Source organism: Pseudopodoces humilis, chromosome 30, assembly GCF_049639895.1.
Source record: "Pseudopodoces humilis isolate 2021_Gansu_Grassland_sample_001 chromosome 30, ASM4963989v1, whole genome shotgun sequence".
In the NCBI taxonomy this organism is placed as follows: domain Eukaryota; kingdom Metazoa; phylum Chordata; class Aves; order Passeriformes; family Paridae; genus Pseudopodoces; species Pseudopodoces humilis.
In genome coordinates this window covers 2,999,149-3,021,851 of record NC_142229.1, presented here as the reverse complement: position 1 = coordinate 3,021,851, position 22,703 = coordinate 2,999,149, and the positions used below count along the sequence as shown (strand labels likewise).

The 22,703-nt window shown below is 45.8% G+C and overlaps 1 protein-coding gene across 3 annotated transcripts in view; it reads left to right on the top strand.

Annotated features, from left to right (window-relative positions):
- The window catches only part of NSD3 (nuclear receptor binding SET domain protein 3), a 31,493-nt gene that overhangs the window by 4,948 nt on the left and 3,842 nt on the right, over positions 1–22,703 (top strand). Inside the window, exons 2-18 of one of the 3 annotated variants that reach the window (XM_005530809.3) lie at positions 799–1,526; positions 4,248–4,316; positions 4,771–4,930; positions 5,334–5,488; positions 5,753–6,259; positions 7,013–7,139; positions 10,357–10,457; positions 12,827–12,872; positions 13,400–13,530; positions 14,064–14,192; positions 14,816–14,942; positions 15,331–15,528; positions 16,095–16,265; positions 18,752–18,901; positions 21,063–21,219; positions 21,769–21,971; positions 22,425–22,537. In XM_005530809.3, coding sequence (XP_005530866.1) covers positions 843–1,526; positions 4,248–4,316; positions 4,771–4,930; positions 5,334–5,488; positions 5,753–6,259; positions 7,013–7,139; positions 10,357–10,457; positions 12,827–12,872; positions 13,400–13,530; positions 14,064–14,192; positions 14,816–14,942; positions 15,331–15,528; positions 16,095–16,265; positions 18,752–18,901; positions 21,063–21,219; positions 21,769–21,971; positions 22,425–22,537 — 3,228 coding nt within the window. In that variant the 5' untranslated portion in view covers positions 799–842. The remainder of the gene's footprint in view (positions 1–798; positions 1,527–4,247; positions 4,317–4,770; positions 4,931–5,333; positions 5,489–5,752; positions 6,260–7,012; positions 7,140–10,356; positions 10,458–12,826; positions 12,873–13,399; positions 13,531–14,063; positions 14,193–14,815; positions 14,943–15,330; positions 15,529–16,094; positions 16,266–18,751; positions 18,902–21,062; positions 21,220–21,768; positions 21,972–22,424; positions 22,538–22,703) is intronic. The other 2 variants (XM_014259553.2, XM_014259554.2) reach the window with 2 other exon arrangements.

The following is a 22,703-nucleotide window of genomic DNA, read 5'->3' as shown; positions in this document are numbered from 1 at the left end:
GGAATCTCATTCAGTGAGTAACCGCAGGGTTTGGGGATCTGTTGATGCTGAGGCTCAGAAGCATGCAGTGCTTAATATTAAAACAAGGTGTGAGGGGCAGAATAACCCTCCTCACACAGATACTGAGAGCCAGTGCAAGCAAACTGTACCCTGCTTTTCTGGGGAAGGAAGAGGTTGGGAAGCTCCTGTGAGCCTGCTGCAGGGCACTGGGTTCCCAGTGATCAAGGTGGAATGACCCACTTGTTTTCATCGTGCTGTTATTCAGAACATCCTATGGCTTGCCCAAAGGCTGCTCATGTCTCGAATTTTGGCAGGGAGGTGGGGAGGGAGGAGGAGGAGAGGTTTTTCTGTTGTTTGTCTTTCTGTGGTGTTCCTGGCTTGTGCAGTTTACAGTGACTGTGTCAGGAGAACTTGGTATCTCTTACATGCTGCAGGGTGAAGTGCTGTCCAGCTGTTTCAGGTTGGAATAACCCTTCCATGGCTTGGGCATCACTAGGAAGGCTGTAGAGTGCTGGGGATTTCAGCTCCATTATTCTGACTTTGTAACGCTTGGGCACTCATAGGTGCTTCTGATATTTTCTGAACTGTCTTGGAAAAGAAGAAATTTGCCATATGAAAGACAATTCGGCCCTTTGTAAAGGCTCAGTAACACCAGTCCTCTAAATTGATGCGAGGGTGGCTGCTGAATAGGGAGGAGGAAATTGTTCTTGAGATCCCTTTTATCCTCAACTGTTTAATTTGCTTAATTACTGTTTTTTAATTTACACTGACTTCTTATTTCCCTTCCCCTGCCTCTAGGCCCTATGAGAAAAAGGGAAAGCTAAGGATGCTGGAGCAGAACAATGGATTTCTCTTTCTCTTTCATGCAAGGGATCATGGGAAACACAATTCAGCAACCACCTCAACTCATTGACTCCGCCAACATCCGCCAAGAGGAGGCCTTTGATGGCAGCAGTGACACTGCTGAGGATGGGGGCCGGACACCGTACGAGGCTGCGCTGCAGCAAGGCTTCCAGTACCCCACGCCCACGGCAGAGGAGCTGCCCCCGCTCACCAACGGCTACCCCCCGGCCATCAGCATGTACGAGCCCCAAGCCAAATACCAGACGTACACTCAGTATCCCAATGGATCGGCCAATGGCTTTGGGACAGTCAGGAACTTCAGTCCCCCAGAGTATTACCCCATGGAGAACTCCAATGCGAGGCCGCATGACGTTCTGGAAAAACCTTCCCCTCCCCAGCTGCCACCTCCGCCACCACCTTCAGCTCCACAAGTGGGGATTCCAAAGAAGACTGGCTCACCAGAGATCAAACTCAAAATAACCAAAACTATCCAGAATGGCAGGGAATTGTTTGAGTCCTCCCTGTGTGGGGACCTGTTGAATGAAGTCCAAGCGAGGGAGTATGCTAAGGCAAAACATGAAGGGAGGAAAGAGAAAAGGAAAAAAAGTAGCAAGCATGACTCTTCCCGATCGGAAGAGCGCAAGTCACACAAAATTCCAAAATTAGAACCAGAAGAGCAAAATGTAAGTGGAATGGTAATTTCAGCCATCTGTACACCTGGTATTGTTGATGGAGAGCGTGTCCAGCAGGGTTTGTCCTTGTTCTGGCTGTGTGCACGCTGAGTCACCAGGCTTTAGTTACTCGTCAGAGCCTCAGGATGAGGTTGCCAGGAGCTGTGTTTGTAGGTAACACAATGTTGCTTTAGAGGCTCATATGAAAAACAAATTTTAGAAAAGGTTATATAGTGTTTTTTAAATGTTATTTAGTGTTACAGCATGTTTAGAGTTTGCTACACTCTGGCCAGTGTTGAAGATAGAACTTCTGGATAAAAGCTCACACATTCCTAAAATTGCCTCTCACAAGAGATTGTTGAGTGGAAAGTCAGGCTGCTTGAGGTATTCAGCAGTGAAACATTAATTATTCTTGTACCGTATCGTCCATATCCAGAGGATGTACATCAGGTGGTATTAACTGAGATTCTGGGAAGCAAAGACCCAGATTATGTTGGTGCCCTCGCATTCTTTTTCTTTCAGTTTCATAAGCCACTCCAGTACTTCTGTTTCCTTTTCTCGTGCTTGTTCCTGCCACCTCTGTGGTTCTGCTTTCTGCCTCTCCCAGTTTGAGGGAATGGGTGGCAGAGAGGCTGGTAGTGCCAGGAATGGGGAAGTTGCCATATCTGGCCAGGACAGAAATCGCCCAGCAGAGGCTGGGCTGTTAGAGAATGTGGCTGAGTTTGTTGTAAGGTCTGTAAAAAGCCCTTGGTGCTTGCTGCTTTCAGGCAGAAGATCCTGTCCTGCAGGGATCAGCTCTGATCCAGTGGAGTGGGTTCTGTGCTCCATGGGGGTGCTGCTGGAGCCCCTGTGAGGTGGCTGGAGGAGCTGCTGTGTCCTGCTGGCACTCCATGAGCAGGGCCTCTCATGAACTGTGCCTGTTTTCTGGCCAGACTCCATCACCCCCACATCAGGCTGTCAGTTTGTTTCCCTTCTTACCAGTGACTCCTGTTCTACTCCTGGAGCTTCAGCTGTACCTCTCCCTCTGCTTACCACAGGAATGGAATCTTCTGTCTCTCACAGACTGAACTAAAACCTTACATCTTGAATTCCAAGTTCCTAGTCATGTGTGTCATCCAGAGTTCACCAGAAATCTTAGTCTTGCTATTGTCTTCTTTGTTGCTTCCATTTCCCTTTCTGAAGGTGGTGTTGCAATAAATGTTTCGTGTTACCCAGCCCTGTTTCAGACACGGCCTGCTCTGACAGGAACAGGATTTTGTGCTGGTGGTTTTCGGTATGAGTTTGCCAGGGCAGTCTCAAGTTTATCATCCCATCATTTTGCTTTCCACTGCACAGTTTCATCTTCATGTACTCTTCTGTCATCTTCAGTGTTAATGGTGTGAGACTTGTGACTTGGGATCATCTTCATAGGAACAAACAACTTTTGGTACAACTACAGTTGTTTTATAGTTTTACACTCAAAACTGTGAGTTTTGAGTGTAAAGTTTTGAGTTTTACTGAGGCTGTGGCAAATCAGATGATCACCAGTTGTTCCTTATTCTGACACTGTAATCTCGGTGGAAATCCACTGACTGTGAGGGGATGGCCATACTGCAGAGGCTGATATAGAATGGAAATGTTGTGAGAACACTGGTGAATGTCAAGCTCTGAATCCTTGTTTTAAGAACTGGCCTCTCTGCTCGCTAGCTGGAAGCTTGCAGGCTGTGAGCTCAGCTCGACTCTCCTGGCAGAGGGGAGGTTTCACCTACTCCCTGTAGTGAAAGAAAGGCAGGAATCAGTGCTGTGCTTCCTGCTGTACAGAGAGGAAGAATTTCTGCCCACCAAAGAGCAATGTGATTAGTCTTAAATGGTGGATGTGTACAGACACCTCCAAATGGGACACTGGGCTGTGCCACCCCTGACCTGAGCTGCTCTGTCCCTTTCCTTGTGTCCCAGCTCTCTGGTGCACACGGCATGGACTGATGTGGGGTCTGGGCTTGGAGTGGCCTGGGAATAACGGGGGATGCCATCATTATTAGTTCCTCGCTGCTTGTGTCTGATGTCTCCCTTTGCTGCTGTCTGAGTCCTTTGACACTTCTCTGCTGCAGGAAAAGCAAGTGTGTGGCATCTGTCTCCTGAGATAGTTCCCAGCCCCACTTATCTCAGCCCCTGACCCTCACACCCGCTGGCATGGCCACCCCACGTCAGTGCCAGCTTCTGGTCGGGGCTGATTCTGCTCTGCGCTGTGGACTTTGGATCCTCCAAATATATTTGTCAACACTATGCAGTTTAACATCATTTTTACAATTGTCATGTTGTATATTTAGCATAATTTATGTACTGCAGTTCTTGCAAATAACTGGTGTACAGGGAGATTCACCACATCAACTGTGGATATGCTCACATGGGGTTCTCTGGTTTTTGGAAATTGTGTGCTATTTTAGGTGGAAAGTTATTTGAATTTGCTGTTTCTGAATGTATGTTCTTCTGTCATCTGTTACAGGAGAACATAGTTATATTCAGGTGTGATAGTAATGTAAATAGTGTAGGGGAGATATTTCTTTATTGTGATGTTGCTATGTTAATTGGGTACAAGAAGTAGTCATATTCATATTTTCTGGGTTCATGGTTGCCTTTCTCTCTGCAAGTTATATTTTTCTGCCTGGTTTCACTGTAATCTTCTGCTGTTTTACTGTCCCCTTACCTTGTTTGTGTTTGTTTCCTTTCTTCTCTTCGTTGTTACCTATTTCTTAGAGACCAAACGAGAGGCTTAGCACACTCTCTGAGAAACCAAGGGAAGATGCAGTGTTGGAAGAAGCCCCGGTTAGTACATGCACCAATTAACACTTTTCGAACTTAGTGAATGTCACTATTTCTGGACTGTTTCTTCCATTGATTCTTTAATTTATCTGATAAATCAGTTGTAATTTCTTTTAAACTCTCATTGTTCTCATTGCTGCACCAATGCATCTCTTATTGTACTGGATTTATTGCTTTATTTTATCCTAAAAGCAGTATTTTTAATCAGCTTAGGAAGCAGAATCGTTTTTGGGGGTGGAAGTTGCTCTTTTGTGTCTCAGTTTGTCGGTGATGTTGTTACATAAATCCCAGCTGTGTGCAGCTCCTTTCTTTCATGTTTCTAAGAAATGTTTTTCTCATCTTGGACTATCAGACCACAGGGATCTCTGAGAGAACAACAAGTCCCTGTGGATGGTGTGTGCATCTCCAAGTGCTCTCAATCCTCTCCCGTGGCTTTAACCTGGTGTTTCCTTTGCAGGTGCAGCAGCTCGTGCCGTCCCTTCCAGTGCAGGTCACCCACGACGTCAAGTTCCAGGTTGGGGATCTGGTTTGGTCCAAGGTGGGGACGTACCCGTGGTGGCCTTGCATGGTGTCGTGTGATCCGCAGCTTGACGTGCATACCAAAATTAATACAAGAGGTAAGGGAGGAAGCTCTTTGCCAGAGTGTCAGGTGTCTGTAGCTGTTCCTTTGTTAAAAATACCTTCATTCTAAACTGCCTTTGCGGTGTGAATTCTGCTCTGTGTGTGCTGAACAGGACAGTCCTGACAGGCACAGTACCTGGTACGTGACCTGGGCAGGTGGAGCTGTGGGAATGGGCTTGTGCACTGGTGTTTCTGCTTTTCTCAAATCAGTGTGAGAGTGTTCAGTGTGGGCAAGCTCCTGAACTTCCGTCTTAAACTGTTCTGGATCTGGCCTGTTGTATTTCTGCACTTAAGGCAGGTACCTCCACTTTCAGGAATGGAGTGCTGGGAGGAGGACAGTGTGAGCTGAACAGGCAGAGCGATGTTGATGCAACTGCTGACTGGTGTTTGGTGTTTCAGGTGCCCGGGAATACCACGTGCAGTTCTTCAGCAACCAGCCAGAGCGGGCCTGGGTGCACGAGAAGCGCGTCCGGGAGTACCAAGGGCACAAACAGTACGAGCAGTTACTGGCTGAGGCAGCCAAGCAAGCCAGCAACCACTCTGAGAAACAGAAGGTACAGGGGGCACTGGGGGGATCATCTCTGTAAGGGAGGTGCTCTGGGGCAGGTCTGGAACTCTTCAGTGCTTTGCCCTGGGAAGGACTGGCTGCATCTCGCTAGCAGGGAATTCAGTGTCCACATTCAGTGCCAAAAATACCCCGTAAACGGAGAGCAGACCGCAATCTGCTGCCTGAGAGATGCAGAGACCCTCAGGACTGTGTTTAAGGGCTGTAGTGGCAAAATCTTCAGTGTAACCAAGTGCTTGTCTTGTCCCTTAAGATTCGCAAGCCCCGGCCGCAGAGGGAGCGAGCGCAGTGGGACATTGGCATTGCCCACGCCGAGAAGGCGCTGAAAATGACCCGGGAAGAGAGGATAGAACAGTACACCTTCATTTACGTAGACCAAGAGCCAGAGGAGGCTTTGGCCAAGGCCAAAAAGACTGCTGCTTCCAAATCAGAGGCCAGGAAGAACCGGCGGCCGAGGCCAGCGCCGAGCACGCAGCCGGAGCACGCCGGCGGCGCGGCAGGGTCATCGCCCTCGCACGTCGAGGCGCGCAGGCTGGGCCAGCGCCGGCAGCCCAGCCTGGAGGAGGAGGAGGCACCACCTGTGAAAATCGCCTGGAAAACAGCTGCAGCTAGGAAGTCCCTACCAGCTTCCATAACCATGCACAACCTGGATCTGCAAAAGTGTAACATGTCTCCAGTTGTTAAAATTGAACAGGTTTTTGCCCTTCAGAATGCTGCTGGGGATGGAAAACTCATCGACCAATTTGTTTATTCCACCAAGGTACATGTTTGGTGCAGTGACCCCTCCTTTGCTCCAGAGTTATCCCGAGCCTGCCTTACCGGGGAACTTCAGCTGTGTCCACCAAGCTTTCACCATCCATGTTCCTTTCATTGGAGAGATTAACAGACAGATGTGACGATAGAATCTTTCAGTGCAGCTCTGGCAGTAACTTTGCTGGTGGCAGAGCAGCTCCCTACAGATGGCCATATTTTTGTTCATAACATGTTAAAAATATTAAAGCTGTTTAACTTCAGCTTCCTAGTTGAAAGAATTCCAAAATTCTTGATAAAATCAGTGGTTTTGTGGGAAACAGATGAGAAAACTGTTAATATTGTACTAAAAAGTAATAACTACATTTTGTGTAACAGACTTCTAAATTGAGTTCTGCCTCTGAGCTTCCTTCAGGTGTACAGCAGCTTCCCACAGTCAGTGTTAAGGAAAAGGCTTAGGACTATTTCTCTGCCTCCTTCTTCTGCCTCTCTACCTGGAGAGTATTTATTTCATCCTAAGCCCTATAGAGAAGGTAATGTTTAGAAAAGTCACTGGAATTATGTTTTCCTTGTGTGTAAGGGGAGATCGAGAGGGGTGGAAAGTTCTGCAGGGAAGCAGCTCTGTAGTAGATTAATCCTGTGCGTGTGTTGGGTTGGAGAGCATTGATTTTTTCTGTTCTGAAATTCAGGGGCAGGTCTGTTACCTGGTAGCAACACACCTTTATAACAGGGGAAGACAATTGTTTCCTCTTTTCTTTTCAAGGGAGTTGGTAACAAAACAGAAATAAGCGTCAAAGGACAAGAGAAACTTAATTCTTCATCAGCTCAGAGAAGTGAAAAAGCAGTGGTGCAAAACACATCCTCTCCTGAGACGACTTCTGGGGCAGCAGGTAGGGAAACAGCAGTCCTGGTCTGAACCTGAGCCCTCAGCATGAAAATTCAAATATCAAACCCAGCATTTTCTCATTACTTAAAAATGATTAACATCTTTCTGTTTACATAATAATTGTACTGAGCATGGCTGGTGTCACACATGGTGAGCCAGCACACACAGCACGGCTTGGGGGGGGATTGGTGGTTTGGCCTCTGAACTTTGTCTGCAGCTTACAGCCCGAGTCATCAGGGGATGATGTCCTGTGCAGAGCAATGGCAAGTTGGTTTAGAAGACAACCCAGTGGATGTGTGTTAGCAGGGTATTGCCATGGCTTTTGGCCTCAAATGTAAAGTACAGGAGCTGTGGTGAAAGCAAAAGAGTCAGGAGTGGCACATTTCAGTAGGGAATGTCTGAGTCAGGGTGGAGACTCCCTAGGCTTTGTTGCTGAGTTTTTGCATGACCTGTTAAAGAACAGGGATTTTTAAAAAACTGCTTCAACTAACTCCACCGACCAAATGAGGTAGTGCTTGTCTTCTGAAGCCATCTCAGGGGGCACATCATAAAGCACTGAGTTTTGAAATATCAGCTCTGAGGGAGAAGAACCACTGAAGCAAATAACAGAACTTGGGCCTGAAATGGGAAAACCTTGAATGAGCTATTTGAATTTCATAATGTAGCCAGGTGTCACTTCTGCTTCAACTATCCATCTATTTGATTATTTCTCCCTTTCCAAGCATGAAATAGATGAGAACCAGAGTCAGAAATCTCAGTGGACAGCATCCATGAGTCCTGCAAACACGCTTCAGGTTCTGTCTGTGTGATGGTTTTAGGCAGGGTTATTTGATGTGTCGGTTTATGGAGTGTTTGGGACTGCAGCACTCGGCCAGGCACTCCGGATTTCCTGCTGTGAGTGAGGATTCCCCTGCTGTTGACAGCGGTGGTTCTTCCCAGCTGTGGTTGCTGTGGCTACTGGAATTGCCTTGCAGCAGGAGAGGCCATTGCCGTTCTGCTTCTCTCACCTGGGATCTAAAGGCTTCAGCTTCCCTATGGCTCCTCAGATGTAGGGGGTGAGAATTCTGAGCCTCTCTTTTTTCGTTTTCTTAGGCTTTTTGGATACGTAACACTCCACCTGCTAACACGCTGTAAGTGCCTGAGCTTACCTGCAGTGCACACTCCAGTCACTCTCAAAGCCATTCCCAAAGTCCAGTTATTGGTCCCCTCTTGTGGAACATAACTGCCAAGTCCTTTTTTCAAATGTAAGGTCAGTGGAACTTCAGAATCCCTTTACGGTAAAGTATTTGCCAGTCTGACTCTGGGAGTCCTTATTGATAACCTGCAGTCAGATGCCCAGAATTCACTAATGCTGGAAAGATAAGTCCCTTAATTGAAATCTGCAAGTGCAGCCCTGAGAATCCCTGCTGCTTCTGGCCTGCAGACACTGAACTAGGATTTATCTCAAGCGAGGTGGAGGGCTGGTCCAACATCTGTCCTGAAACTTTGGATGAAAATATACCTGAAGATGGAATGGGAGCATTGTGAAGGTGATGACTGGATCCTTGGAAAGCAGGAAGAGGAGAAGGTGCCCATTGCAGTGGTCAGTGTTGCTGTCAGCCAACATTAGGCACTCTGGTTCTGGAATTCTCTGATCCAGGGCTTGTTCTTATCTCCTTGGCTTCAGTGGGGGCAGCACAGGGAGAAAATCCATTCTTGGTGAAAGTAACTGTTGGTCACATCTGAAGCTGCTTCAGGGGATTTTGGTCACACAGCAAAGTGACAAAAGATGTTCCCCAGCTCTGATGTGGTGACCCACTGCAGCTGTGGGAGTTCCTCGTGGCATGGGGCCTATTGGAACCAGAAGTTACACGTGGACAGACATGATGGATGTTGACCCGAGTAATTAATTTCTAAATGATTAATAACTAATTGCTATTATTCATTAATTCATATGCTGTAAAAGTTCTTTCCCTTGAAGAAAAAGAATTTTTCCCCTCAGAAATCCAATTGTTGTAACACGATAACTTTTCCAGCTGGATAGTTCAGTTACTGAGACATTCCCGAGCCATGCAGCCATGGGAAAAATGCTCATCCAATGGACCAAGAGGAGTTTTCATTTTTTTCTCTGAAGTCCTTTTGCAAGGCTGTCTTTCAGTCTGGTTCGAGCCCGTGTGTGTCTCTAGATACTTGATCTACTGACAAGACCAGGCAGGTTTACAGCTCCTAACAGTGCATCCATCTGGCTCAGTCAGCTCCCAGGAGTTTGCAGTTTTGCTTGGAAGAAAACAAAGTACTTCACAGTTGTGTCCTCTTTAGGTGAAACCTCCCGGACTGAAAACCCAGAATAATGCTTCCCAGCAGCTCACTGTAAATCCTCAGGTGCCAGTTTTCTGTCAGCTCCAAGTGTGTGCTTGTTCCAACAGCTGCCCATGGTGTTGATTGTCATGTCTGTGGCTCTCAGTGTGCCTTTTTGGGAGGTGCTGGACCACAGAAAGGTCTTTAGATTTTGCTAGCCTTAGTTGCCAAAAACCCAGTAGCTCCCTCTTCATCTGTTGAAATGTCACAATAACCTTCATTAATCTGAGGGTTTTTTCTATGGTAATACTTTTAAAAACCTGATTTTCACATTCATTAATGACGGTAACACATTGTGGTCGATGCTTCTGTTTGTGCGGAGTTTTTCTTCACCTCAAAACCTTCAGGTGAGCATTGAGGTCTGGTGTGGCTGCAGGAGGTACAGGGTGAGGCTGGCTCCAGTTATGTGACAGAGGCTGTCACCCCACAGAGGGGAGCACAGGTCTGGCATTTTGGGGGAAATCCTGGAGCTGTGCTTTGTGAATGAAATTTCTAGTTTGTTTTTGTTCAAGGAGTTGGTTGTGGCTACCTTCCCAAAACACCAAAGATGGACTGTTTGGTTCAAAATTACCCAAGTGAAGACTGCCTGAGAGGTGTGTTACGGATTATGGAAATCTGTTTGCCCTAAGCTGAATTCCAGCCTTTTGTTCCACTCCTGTTACTTGTGCCTGTTTTCTGAAGCTGATCTGTCTCTGGAATCAGAATGTGTGTCTGCAGCCACCGCACCAGCTGGTCAATAGCTTGGAACTGAATTTAAAAATAAAATATTCAAAAGAGGACAAAGTCTTGGTTTCGTTCCTTTACCTCTTGTTTTGATGCTGCACATCTTGGTGTACCTCAGAAATACAAGGAATCATATAATGGAAACCTTTTTCCTTCTTCAGGTTCTGTAGAAAAGAAGCAACAGAGAAGATCGATTCGAACCCGCTCTGAGTCTGAGAAATCTGCCGAAGTTGTGCCAAAGAAGAAGATCAAAAAGGAGCAGGTTGGCTTCCTCCATGTAGAGAGTTAAAATATATCGTATTCATAAATGTTGTGGCTTATATTGGTGCCTTTTTATTTTTCTCCATTTTTCCCCATCGGGTTTCGGTTTGGACTATCCTCCATGAAATCCCCCTGTCAATGCCATTGCTGTGACTCTGCTACTGGCATCTTCTCAGTATCAGTCAGGCTATGGAAGTGGGAACGCAGTGATGGATGACTCCTAATGAACCTGCCATGTTTCCTTTGAGATTTCTGTTCTGAGCAAAATGGGTTTGTTTCAGTGATTTCTCTTGGATGGAATTGCCGCCAGGTTCCTTCCTTTGGCTCTTGATTTAGCTGCTGGTTTGTGTTGAGGTTTTGTTTTTCAAATGAAGTTAGAGTGATTAATTTGACCACTTCTGAAAATGGACTTCAAGAATGATTTCACTTAAAGATGAATAGTCAGACTTTCATGTTGGCAGACATCAGTAAAACAGTTCTGGAATATACCATTTTTTCCTGAAACAGTTCTCACGTGTACAGGGCATTCCTTTAATCTGGATGTTAGATAGACAAATGTTGTTGCTTTAAAAAACTTTTAATGATAAAAGATTTCTGCATGGAAATGAGTAGGAGAGTGCAGTGGATGGACAGAAATACCAAAACCTGCACACACTTTTAACAAGTTTGTCAAAGTTGTTGGTTCTTCTCTTGCATGGTTGATTTTTCCCTCTTCAAGGACCTCTGTCTGAAAGCTGCGAACTTTTATATAAATGTTTCATAGTTTAGCTTTTCCCAGTGAGAATTTTTAAAGAGGAACAGTCAGGATGAAGATTTATATGGGAAGGGGAAAATATTTTTATGTCTTTAATTTATTCTTTGCCCTTTGCGCTTTGTTTTGCACTTCCTTCACTTCAGAGACTGAAAGTGAACTCAATTGCTTTTTTGGGTTTTTTTTCCCCTTGTTTTTCCTTTGATGCTGCAGCATTTCTGCACTGCTGTACAGCAGAGGAGTGCTCCAGCTCGAGGCAGTTTCTTGCTAAAACTTTAAAGCAATTTAAGTGTTGGGTGTGTGACACCTGATGTGGTCCATGGAGCCTCTTGGCACGAGCTGTTGCAGCCTCCCCCTTTCAAAAGAGTTGTTTTATATTTGTAAAGGTTTCTTAATTTAACAAAGGTATAAGAACCAACAAGATGAACTTCATGGATGCCAGGTAGCTTCATGTGCTTCTCTGACCTGGCTGACTCAGTCTGTGGACATTAATTAAAGTGCTTTTCTCAGGAGAGGTGTCTGACTAAAGTGAAACCCAGGGGCACTGTAATGCGCAAAACCTTGAATGTATTAAGTTAAATTCAAAAAAAAGAAAACTTAATAACTTCTTACAATTATGCAACAATATTTGTTACCCAAAGTCAAGTTTTCTTGATTCCCCAGTTAGTCTGCAACAACTTGGTATAGAATTATAACTGGAACGAGTACAATTAATGGGAAAAACAAAATGTTGATGCTACTGTTACAGTGACTAGTGGAGAAATAAAAGTGATTGTTTAGATTTTATATTTGTATTACAAAATGTATCCTATACAAATCCTTCTACTGTATGTTTTTACCTATTGTACAACAAAATAAAATATTTTTTAAAAAAATTATAGAATAATCCTTAAATATTTACTAAATGTGTTTTTCCATGCATATGTAACCACATTGCAAAGAAGTAACTTGTAATTCTTAAGGTTGAAAACAGGATTTTAGGCAACAGCTTTCTTCTGTAAATATCCAGTCACCAAATTCCCACATCTTCCATGTATGTTGGCAGAACAGTTCCTAAACTTCTCCCTAGGGTCAAGGACTGGAAGTGCTTTTGCAAGGTTGTAAACTTTTACATTTGGCTGCTGAAGTGCTGTGCCCTCGAGTTCCAGCTGTGTAGAGCCCTGCACCAGGGCGCCCGGGCGGGCCCGTGCAGAGCTCTAGACGGGGAGGAAGAGCTCCAGGAGCTCCGGGGAGCGCTGCTGGGAGCGGCCCCACACTGTGGCTCAGTAGCCCAGTGCCGGCCCTGCCGGGGCAGGTGTGCTCACACAGGTGTGGGGTTTGCACAGCACCAGGGGTGGCTGCCCCGAGGCCCCCGCTCCTGCCTGCTGGACACGGATACAGCGCTCCTGTCACCTTCGTGCCCCAGGGGAGAGCGGAAGGACCTGGCTGGTGCCCCAGGGCTGCCCCGGCTGCGGGCACCAGCATAGGCAGGAGTGGATCCAGCGGGACGCGGAGGCTCGGGCTGAGGAGGGGATGGCAGCTCCCACCTCAATTCTAACCCCTTGAACTGACCTGTTTGCTTTTTGGTACTAGGGAGAAACTTTCCTCTGGTGTTAACTGTGCATTTTCCTTTCAAACAGGTTGAAACTGTCCCACTGGCAGCAGTGAAGACGGGGTTGCAGAAAGGTGAGTGCCAGGTGGAAATTCCCTCGACTGAACTCGGTGGTTCGTGGCCCTTGGGCAGCAGTTTTGCTCCGTGTGGGCTGTAATGTTTGGTGCTCTGTAGGGCTGAGCTCGGCTTCCCTGGGGACGGGCTGTGTTTGGGACTCTGGTCCTTGTGCCCTGCTGGGGGTTTGTTCATGGTGTTTGTTCATGTGCTCTAAGCCCCTAAGTCCTTCTGGGCATTTCTTAAAAGTCTCTGCTTAGCCACAGTTAAAGGTGGATGATGAAGAGGAAATCTCCTAAGGATTTATCTTCCCTCAGAGACAATTTATTGCCTTCCTCCACTGTGACACCATGTTCAAAAGTTTGTCAAAAGCTCTGCCTAAGCTGATTTCCAGTTAATTTTCAGGGAGAACTCAACTAGTAACAAAATTACAAACTGAAAATTAAGGCAAATAATGGAATCCAAACTCTCATCTTTCTTTCCTTTATTAAGTTGAAGCAAAAAGTTGAGAACATATATTAAACTAATTTTAGCATGTTGTGTTAAGGTGCCAGTGAGATTTCAGACTCCTGTAAACCCTTAAAGAAGAGAAGTCGTGCCTCCACAGACATGGAACTGACCAGCTCAGCCTACAGGGACACGTCTGACTCTGATTCCAGAGGACTCAATGATTTACAGGTAAAGGTGTGTTGGTTCTCACAGGGACCTGAGCAAGCTCTCAGTGTACAAGAGACTTTTCAGTTCATTATTGCTAAATGTGTGAACACTGTTTTCTACAGACTTTGAGTCTTGTATTGTGTGAAGACATAAAGCCTCTGTTTGCTTCTAATCTGCTCCATTGGTTTGGTATGAAAATACAGTGTTTACTTCCAGATTTTCCTGTTGTCTGGCAAAGCTTTGGTTTAGATCATGGTTTGCTCTGTGGAAGGTTTGAAATTCTTGGGGAATTGGGAGATGCTGCTGTATCTGGTGTAACTCCAAGGAGTGTCTGGAAAAGTAAGATTTTATGGTGTTTGGCTTGTACAGGTGAAGTATATCAAGAAGGCAGCGCTTGTGTCAGCCCAGTGCGGTTCAGCACCTTTCCAGGACCTTTGTGTGTCTCTTGACCTACCAAATGGTCTTTTGATCAACAGTGACAGAAATATTTCCCCCAGTGTGGTTGTCCTCTGGAATTGTCTGGTGTGAGTGCCGTGGGTTTTTCCTCTTTGCAGGGCAGTTTTGGGAAGCGTTCAGACAGTCCCTCGGCCACTGCTGATGCCGATGCCTCAGATGTGCAGTCAGTGGACTCCAGCTTATCCAGGAGAGGAACTGGAGCAAGTAAAAAAGACACTGTTTGTCAGGTAACTGGTGATACTGGGAAGTGCTGGACTAAATATGTATCCCCTACTTCTGTTAGTTCTCATAACTCAGCCTCTCAGATAAAATATCCAGGGTTTTAGGAATTTTTATGTTCTGGAAATGATTAATATTAAATGATTCCTGGGCCCTCCTGCAGGGCAGAAAGCTCAGTAGCTGTAAGGTAATGTTTAATCCATACCTGCCAGCATCAGTAGAAAAAGTAGATGCCATTTTCTGCTCCATTTGAAGATTCACGATGGTTGGTCAGGACAGGGCAGAGTGAGAATTTTTCAGTGTTTTGAAAAAAAAATCCTGGGATCTTCAGTCCAGTTCCTTGGTCAGTAGTAAAGGGCCTGAAGAACAAGATCAGCTTGTTCCTGGGAAATGGAGGGGAGTGCAGGTGGATCCTGTGGTGCCTGTCCTGTTTCTGTCCTGGCTCACGCTGTTTCCCCAGAGCAAGGTGCAGGGAGTGCTGGGATTGTCCTCGGCCTGAGACTTGCCAGGTTCAGTTCTCCTGCCTTCCTGTAATTCTGAAGCAGTTGCAGGCAGTTGCTGTTGTTAGCAGCTGGCAGCCACTGGCATGTCAGGGTACCCTGTTCCTGCTGAGCTTCTCTGCCTCTTGCAGATCTGCGAGAGCTCCGGCGAGTCGCTGCTGGCCTGCGAGGGGGAGTGCTGCAGCATGTTCCACCTGGAGTGTCTCGGCCTGAAGGCCACGCCCGAGGAAAAGTTCATCTGCACCGAGTGTAAGAATGGTGAGTGTGTTCCTGTGCCTGGAAAACTGGGAGGGATTTTCTCTGCTCAGGAGGCACATTTTGGTCAAAGCAAACCAAGATGGTGCTTTCTGAGGATTTCTCAGTAAGCTTGGGTTATTCTGCTGCTTTTTTAACCTCTGAGACCAGATTCTCATTTTTCCTTGTAAGAAAAAAAAGTAATGAGCTGCTTAGGGTTTTACTTGGAATAAGGGATTTTGATGTGACCACCTAGCTCAGTGTTACTGTGGATCACAGTAACCACCCAGCCTGTCGGATGGGAAGGATCCCGTGTTGCTCACAGTCCGTTGGCTTCAGAATTTGTTGGGACAATATCTGTATGTCAGAGTTGGCTCTTACAGCTGGGATTCCTTACTCCTTCTCTTCCAAGGAGAGCACACGTGCTTTTCCTGCAAGCTCCCTGGCAAGGACGTGAAGCGCTGCTCTGTCAGCACCTGCGGGAAGTTCTACCACGAGGCCTGCGTGCGCAAGTTTGCCACGGCCCTGTTCGAGTCCCGGGGCTTCCGCTGCCCGCAGCACTGCTGCACTGCCTGCTCCATGGACAAGGACATGCACAAAGCCAGCAAAGGTGAGGGCAGCTGCAGCATCACGGTAATGCTTCGTCCTGTTCCACTCCAGCACAGCTCGCGGCAGGGAACCAGGGTTTCCTCCTCACTGAGCTCAGCGACTGAAACAGCTCATGGGTGGGAAGCAGCTGGCAGCCTGACACTGTGGGGTGTACCTGGATCCACACCCTTGGTCAGCTCTTGGTGCTGGGTTTAAGGGAAGCCAAGGGTTCATAATACGAGGCCACTTAAAGACAGTTTGCAGTGGTATTGTGAACAATTATTCTTCAAGGAAAAAGATCCTTTTAGAAATTAACCAAAATGTTTAAACCAAACAAATAGACTCTAGAATGATGGAAGGTTGTTTTAAAGTGAAAGTTAAGGGGTAATATTTGTGAAACGTTTTTGAGAAAAGAGTTATTTCTTTTTTTACCCTGTACTGCCATTGAAATAGACCCAGCCTTGCCTTTGCCTGTGGGGAATTCTGCCCTATCCTGACGTGAGCACCGATTGTCCTTAATGGTCTTTTCCAGCCCGAGTGATGCTGTGCCCCGGGTGACACGTGCCTTTGCTGTGTTTTGTTGAGCAGGTCGCATGGCGAGATGTCTGCGTTGCCCCGTTGCCTATCACTCAGGAGACGGCTGCATCGCTGCAGGAAGCTTGTTTGTGTCATCCCATATCCTCATCTGTAGTAACCATTCCAAAAGGACTCACTCCTCATCAGCTGTAAATGTAGGCTTTTGTTTCGTTTGTGCAAGAGGTGAGACACTTGGTTTTTCCCCGTTTTACAGCTGTGTTGTCATTTGTGCAGTTTAGTGGTGAAAATAGTGTTTCATGAGGAACTCCTCCCTTAGGTCTTGCTGGGGTTAAATGCTGCCTGAGATTTTTTATCTTATTTTGGTCGGCAATTCTCATGAGATTGCTCTGTTGGTCCATAACATTTGATAGCCAGAAGCAGCAGTAGGCACTCAGGCCAACTTGTTCTGCCAGTAGGGAAAAGCAGATCCCAGTCCCCTCATTCCAGCCTTTTCATGCTGAGAATGGCTGCTGTGTTGTTAATCACTCTATTAAGAAGAAGGGGATTCTTTCACTGATACAAATTTAAAATTGTTTAAGACTAAAAGGTGGGATTTACTCATGAATTAGAAAAACTCAATTTATAACTGTCATCACATTTGAGAACTGTGAAAGAAAACCTTTAGCAGTACTGTATGAGCAGGTTTCATGCTGGGCTTTTCCATGTATCAGAGTTCTTTTTTTTCTTTTTCTTTTTAACTTTTTTCCCCACTTGTTACTTTTATGGTTCTTTAGTCACCAGGGTTCTGCCAGAGAGCGGCTTAAAAACTGGCGGTGCAGCAGTTGCTTTGGTCCCAAGATTCAAAAGTACCATTATTCTTAGGCATTGGAATAATATTAATGTGTACCTTCTACAGAATGCCAGCAGTTTATATTGAACGTGTACTCTGCAGCAGTTTTGAGAGTCACTAACAGGGAAATGAAAGGGAGCTGGATCCTGAAGTTACTTGTTTGTCATTTGTGTTCATTCAGGTGGAAGTTTAGTTTGGCTTGACTTTGCAAGAGCAGAGTAGTAATTACACATCTCAGCATGACAAGAAATGCAGAAGGAATTTTTCATGCTTTTTTTTATTTTTTTTTCCCACTTTACATTTGTTTAGTGATTCTCTTTATACCTGAATCTGACTCCATCAGAGACGAAACTGCACAAGTCTGTATTTTCTCCTGGCAATCTAAATAACGTCCTGAGCCCTGGCAGATGGAATTCCCTGTCCTGTGTATTCCCAGGATCTTAATTAGGAGAACTTGAACAGTTACAAACCATTGCCACTGCCTGAATCCTCTGTGTCTTAGAGCAGCTCTCTGCTTTTTCATCTAGAGCATTCTTATGGGGCTTGTGTCCACCAGGCCTGGCTGGAATCAGGAGCCAGAGTGCCGAGGACAGTACCTGGGGCAGGAGCACTAAGCCACCTGCTCAGAGAGAAATGGGGAGCTGAACACTTTAGAAATCCTTGGACATCTCTGTGAGAATGGTGATTTAATTAGTGTTAGTCACTATCAGAAGCAGTGATTTTGTATTTAGATGCAGTTCCTGAAGTGAGAAATGTAGATGAGAGACAATCTATAAAATATACAAACTTGCTTACAGTGAGGTACTTGAAATAGGAGATACTTAAAGACTTCTTATTCAGCACCCTGCAATACCCTCCAGTCAGCATGTTACAGTTCACCTTGCTGCATGTGTTCCCTTGTTTTAGGAATCCTCCCACTGATGTGTATCCAGATGGGCTGACCCCAGTCTTCTTACAGCAGTGTTTTAGGCACCATCCAAGAGCTTCTGTCCAGCCCTCAGCTGTGTGTCTGTCCCTCAGGGGAAGAACTGGGGCCTCTCTTGGTAGCTCATCTTTCCTGTTTCTTTGGGGCTCAGTTGCTCTGCTCTTCCCATGAGTTACTGGCCAGGTGCTTCTGCTCCGCAGCTCTGGGCTCTCAGCTGGGCTGCCTGGCTCTTTGGATTAATGAGGAAAAGCTCTTCTTGGTGCAGGAGAGGGAATTGCAAAGGCCTGGAATGGAGTTCTGTAGGTAACTGAGTGCTGGACTGTTCTGGAGCAGCCCTGGGAGGGCTGGGTGGGGGAGCTTCACCACCACAGCCTAGGGCAGAACCTCCATCTGTGCTTCCCCCTTGGTGCCTTGCAGAACACTGACCTCCTCCTTGCTTTCCAGCACAATTGCAGAGGCAAAACGCTTCTGTAGACAAGATCTCAGGGATAGATTTGTAGGGAGTGGGACGGTGAGTTCTCATTCCCAATGTCTGTTCTGTCTAGCCCCAGCTAAGAGCACGACCCTGCTGCCGTGACCATCACCCCAGGCCTGCAGAGGAGCTTCCTTCTGCTCTGTGGGAAGGAGAGGGGATCCTCTCCTTTGTTGAAAACAAGCTTTGTTGCTTTTCTTGTGCTTGTCTATAAATGCACAAATGAAGGGTAAAACACCAATTGAAATTCCACTTAGAAGCAGCTTATTTCATTGCAAGATTTTCCAGTTAAGTTTGAGTCTCTCCAGCACAACCTCTTGGATAGCGCAGAAACTTTGTCAGACTTTCCTTTTTCTTCATTTTATCCTTTTTTCATTCCCACATAACGCATTAGAGGTGTTCATTGGGTTTATTTGATTTTTCCTTCATGGAATCATGGGTAGTTTCATTGCAGCTCATCTCTTTCTGTTTGTTTCGTATAGGGCTGGTAGTGCAGGACCATTCAGACCCCCTGTTCAGTTCCTATGCCTATAAGTCCCACTATCTACTGAATGAGTCAAATCGTGCTGAGTTGATGAAATTACCTATGATTCCTCCTCCTTCGTCAGCTTCCAAAAAGAAATGTGAGAAAGGTAACCAAAATAGTTTCTTTCTCTTTAATTTACTTTCGCTTTTTCTATATTTTACTCTCTAAATCAACGGAGAAATGTCTGCTTGTCCCCACACTGACTGCTTTCAGTGACCTTCACTCATGGTTATTGTGAGCCTGTGTTCATGTTGTTGGCAATTTTTTTTTTTTTTTTTTTAATTATAAAAGGGCTTAAAATAATTGCTGTCACTAAATTCTCCTTGGAAGAGATTTGGTCACTCTCTATCTGGCCTGGGCTGTTCCAGGTTCAGGGAGCTGTTTGCACAGCAATGTGAAGAAGAGGCCAATGGATCTGGATATTGCTGCAGTTCCGTATTTACCTGGATGATGTAAAACCACTTCTTAAACTGGCTGAAAGCGGAGGGGGATGTGCTGCTTCAGATCTTGTGCAGGTCCTGAGAGAAGAGAGGGCGTTTGGGGCTGGACAGGGGTGGGTGCCGTGTCCTTCTGGAGGGTTCCAGAGCAGGGAGCAGTGAGGTTTGGCCTGTGTGTGTCCCCTGGGCCTCGTGTCCCAGCTCTGCCACCGAAGCAGCAGTGCCCCATCCCTGTCCCCTCCCGTGGGGACGGGTCCTTGCCCCAGCCAGGCTCTGACCCCGCAGCTCTGGACAGGGAGCACTTCCTGCTGCTGCTGAGCGGGGCTGGGGCTCTCCACATCCCTCCCGAGGCAGTTCTGCTGTCCGTGTGCAGTGCTCAGATGTGATATTTCATTCCTCACAGAAATTTGCTTCCCTGGGAGCGTTCAGAGCCAGTGCCCCATTACCCAGCCCAAGTTAGGTCGCTTTGAGCGTTGTGACATCAATGGCTTGCAGTAGTCCTGTAATTCCTGAAAACAAGAATTATTTTGAGCCCTGTGCTTAGCTTGAGCCATATCTGCCTAATGCATCCCAAGAGCAATGTTGGGTTTTTCTTGCTTAGCATTGACAGTTTTGTGTTTGATTTTGTTTGATTTTTGCATCTCTTGGCTTTTTCTCATCTTGGATAATGTTTCAGTAATTTGTCTGTATTTCCTCTGAAATTACATTTGCAAAAAATACTTTAAAATTTCCTTATGGGTTTGGGAGCTCTGGAGGATACATATGGCTGGATTTTACTGGTTTTAGCAGAGGAAATACAGTGTTGGTCTGCAACTGAATTGTTTAAGGAATGCTCATTGTAACATGCAGTGATCAATTAATACAGTGGTATTTTGGGAAGTCTATAGGTGGACAAAATTTTCTGATAAAGGTTTGAAATGGACTGCACTTCTTTTGATACTGTGATTGAAAATTGGTTTGAATACTCTCAAGTCTCTCCCAGATTTTCCATCTGGGACAAAAAAATCTTGTTAATTTTTTAAATATATATATATGTGTACGTATTATATACCTACATGTATAAAATACTACAGTATGTGTAACATATCAAGTCATCTTACACAAGCTGCTTTGCTGAGGGTGGCTTAGAGATGTGCTGTGGCTCTCCACATGTAACACATCATCGAAAATGTGAACCAACCAAAATAACTTTTGCCCAAATTAATGTAAACTTGAGAAATTCATGTGAACCCCGGCGCTGAGGTTCCTTCTGTGCACCAGGAATTTTCGGGATGGGGACAACTCATGTGTGTCTCATTCTGCTTTATGTACTGGGCTCATCCTGGTAAACTTTTTGTGGAATAAACACTTTTATTACAATTTTTTTCCTGTCCTTGCAGCAGAAAAGTATTGATCAACCTATAGGCTGCGGGGTTGGTGCTCGCTAATGATCGCTGGGGGTTCAGTCAGAGCAATGTTGATTGAAAAGGATTCTTTAAACCTGTGGAGTTTTGTGGTTGCTTTGGCCATCACCAAAGTACTAAAAGCTGGTAGCACTATTCCCAGCTGCAGTGCTTCCCTTGGGAACGACGCTGCTCCTGCCAACTCACCTTGTGTTTGAGTCCTCAGCTGCCTTTTTGTCTGATGCAGTTAAGAGTCCCAGCTTAGACTAAGCACTGCACAGTCCTTTTTAACCAACATTGTTAAGCTTGACTTGATCCCTTTCTTCTGCCGTTTTTCTGTGGGGCAGCGAGAATCTGGAGTGGATGATTTAAAATGAATGTCAATTGCTGTGCACGGGGGGAGCAAATCCTGACTTCTACAAACCAAGCAGGGCTTCTTTGTTTCAAGGTGGCAAACTGTTGTGCTGTGAGTCCTGCCCAGCTTCCTTCCACCCCGAGTGTCTCAGCATAGAAATGCCTGAGGGATGCTGGAATTGCAATGACTGTAAAGCTGGCAAGAAGCTGCGGTACAAGCAGATCGTTTGGGTCAAGCTTGGGAATTACAGGCAAGTTCACCTTCTGGGGGTTCTGATGGATGTTTTAATGTGCTCTGGAATTGCAGGAAGATAAAGCAGTTCAATCATCATGAACAAGAGTTAGAAACACAGTAATTCCTCTGCCTGGGGTCAGACACAGATGTCACCCTTGAAATGCAATGCTGCTGCTTCTCCCAGGCAGTGCTGGACTCTGGATTGCACACACACCTTTGCTCTGCAGAGCTTGATCAGGAAAAGCAGGGGCTGGTAGAGCCCAGCTGTCCTTGCTGGTGTTTGCTTCAGTCAGCTGCAGCAGTACAGGTGTTTACAGGCGATCCTGGAAACCCACTCTCAGGCCATGGATGTTCTTAGAAGGCTTTTCCAGAATTTGGAGTAAGAATGTTGCTTGTGTTTTGCATGGAGCTTCCCAGGCATTGCCAGTGGGAACTTTGGCTGCATGAGGGAGGAATTAATTTCCTTAAGAATGGAAAACTGGCTTTTATTTCTCAATCCCATTAGGGAAACTGGGAAGCTTTGGTTCAGGGAACTTACATTCTTCTTTTCTCTCCTACTCTGCAGGTGGTGGCCAGCAGAGATCTGCAATCCCAGGTCTGTGCCTCTCAACATACAGGGCCTCAAACATGATATCGGGGACTTCCCAGTATTTTTCTTTGGTTCACATGACTACTATTGGGTACACCAGGGCAGAGTTTTCCCTTATGTTGAAGGAGATAAAAGCTTTGCTGAGGGGCAAACTAGTATTAACAAGACCTTCAAGAAAGGTAAAATCAAACAAAGTTTATAGTGGTTTATGACAAAAATTCCACGTGTTTGTGTCTCCATCACCACTTAACCTGCATGGGAATATTATGTGACTAGTGTTCTGTGTTCACGTGAAATCCAAGCATTGTGTTGATCCCTTGACTGCAGATAAAAATGTGTTTAAGTGCCTACTCATTGTGTGTTGTTGTGGGCCAGTTCAGTGCTTCCACAAACGGGGAAATGTTAAGATGGCTCTTGGGCTCTGCTGCATGGGATCATTGTTCAGTATTTTGGTACCTGCTGAAAGTACCTGATGATAAATTGCAATAACTAATTTTTAGCTTGTCTTTTTGTTAATAGAGTTCTGTTCCTAGTCTTAAAAAAAAATAAAATTAAATAGCTACATGTACAAGTACATATTTGATTAGCAGCAGCTGGGGTTGATTGCTTTCTATTCTGAATTCCTTGCACAGCACTTGAAGAAGCAGCAAAGCGTTTCCAGGAACTGAAAGCACAAAGAGAAAGCAAAGAGGCATTGGAAATTGAAAGGAATTCAAGGAAACCTCCACCCTATAAACACATTAAAGTGAGTTGGCCTCTTTCTTTTTTATTTTTATTCAGTGTGTGAGGAAGTTGCCCTGTGCATGAGTAAGGATGCCTAGAGAAGGTGTGGCTGCCCACTCGCTGGCAGTGTTCAAGGATGGGCTGGCTGGGGATCAGAGCAATCTGATTTAATGGAAGGTGTCTCTGCC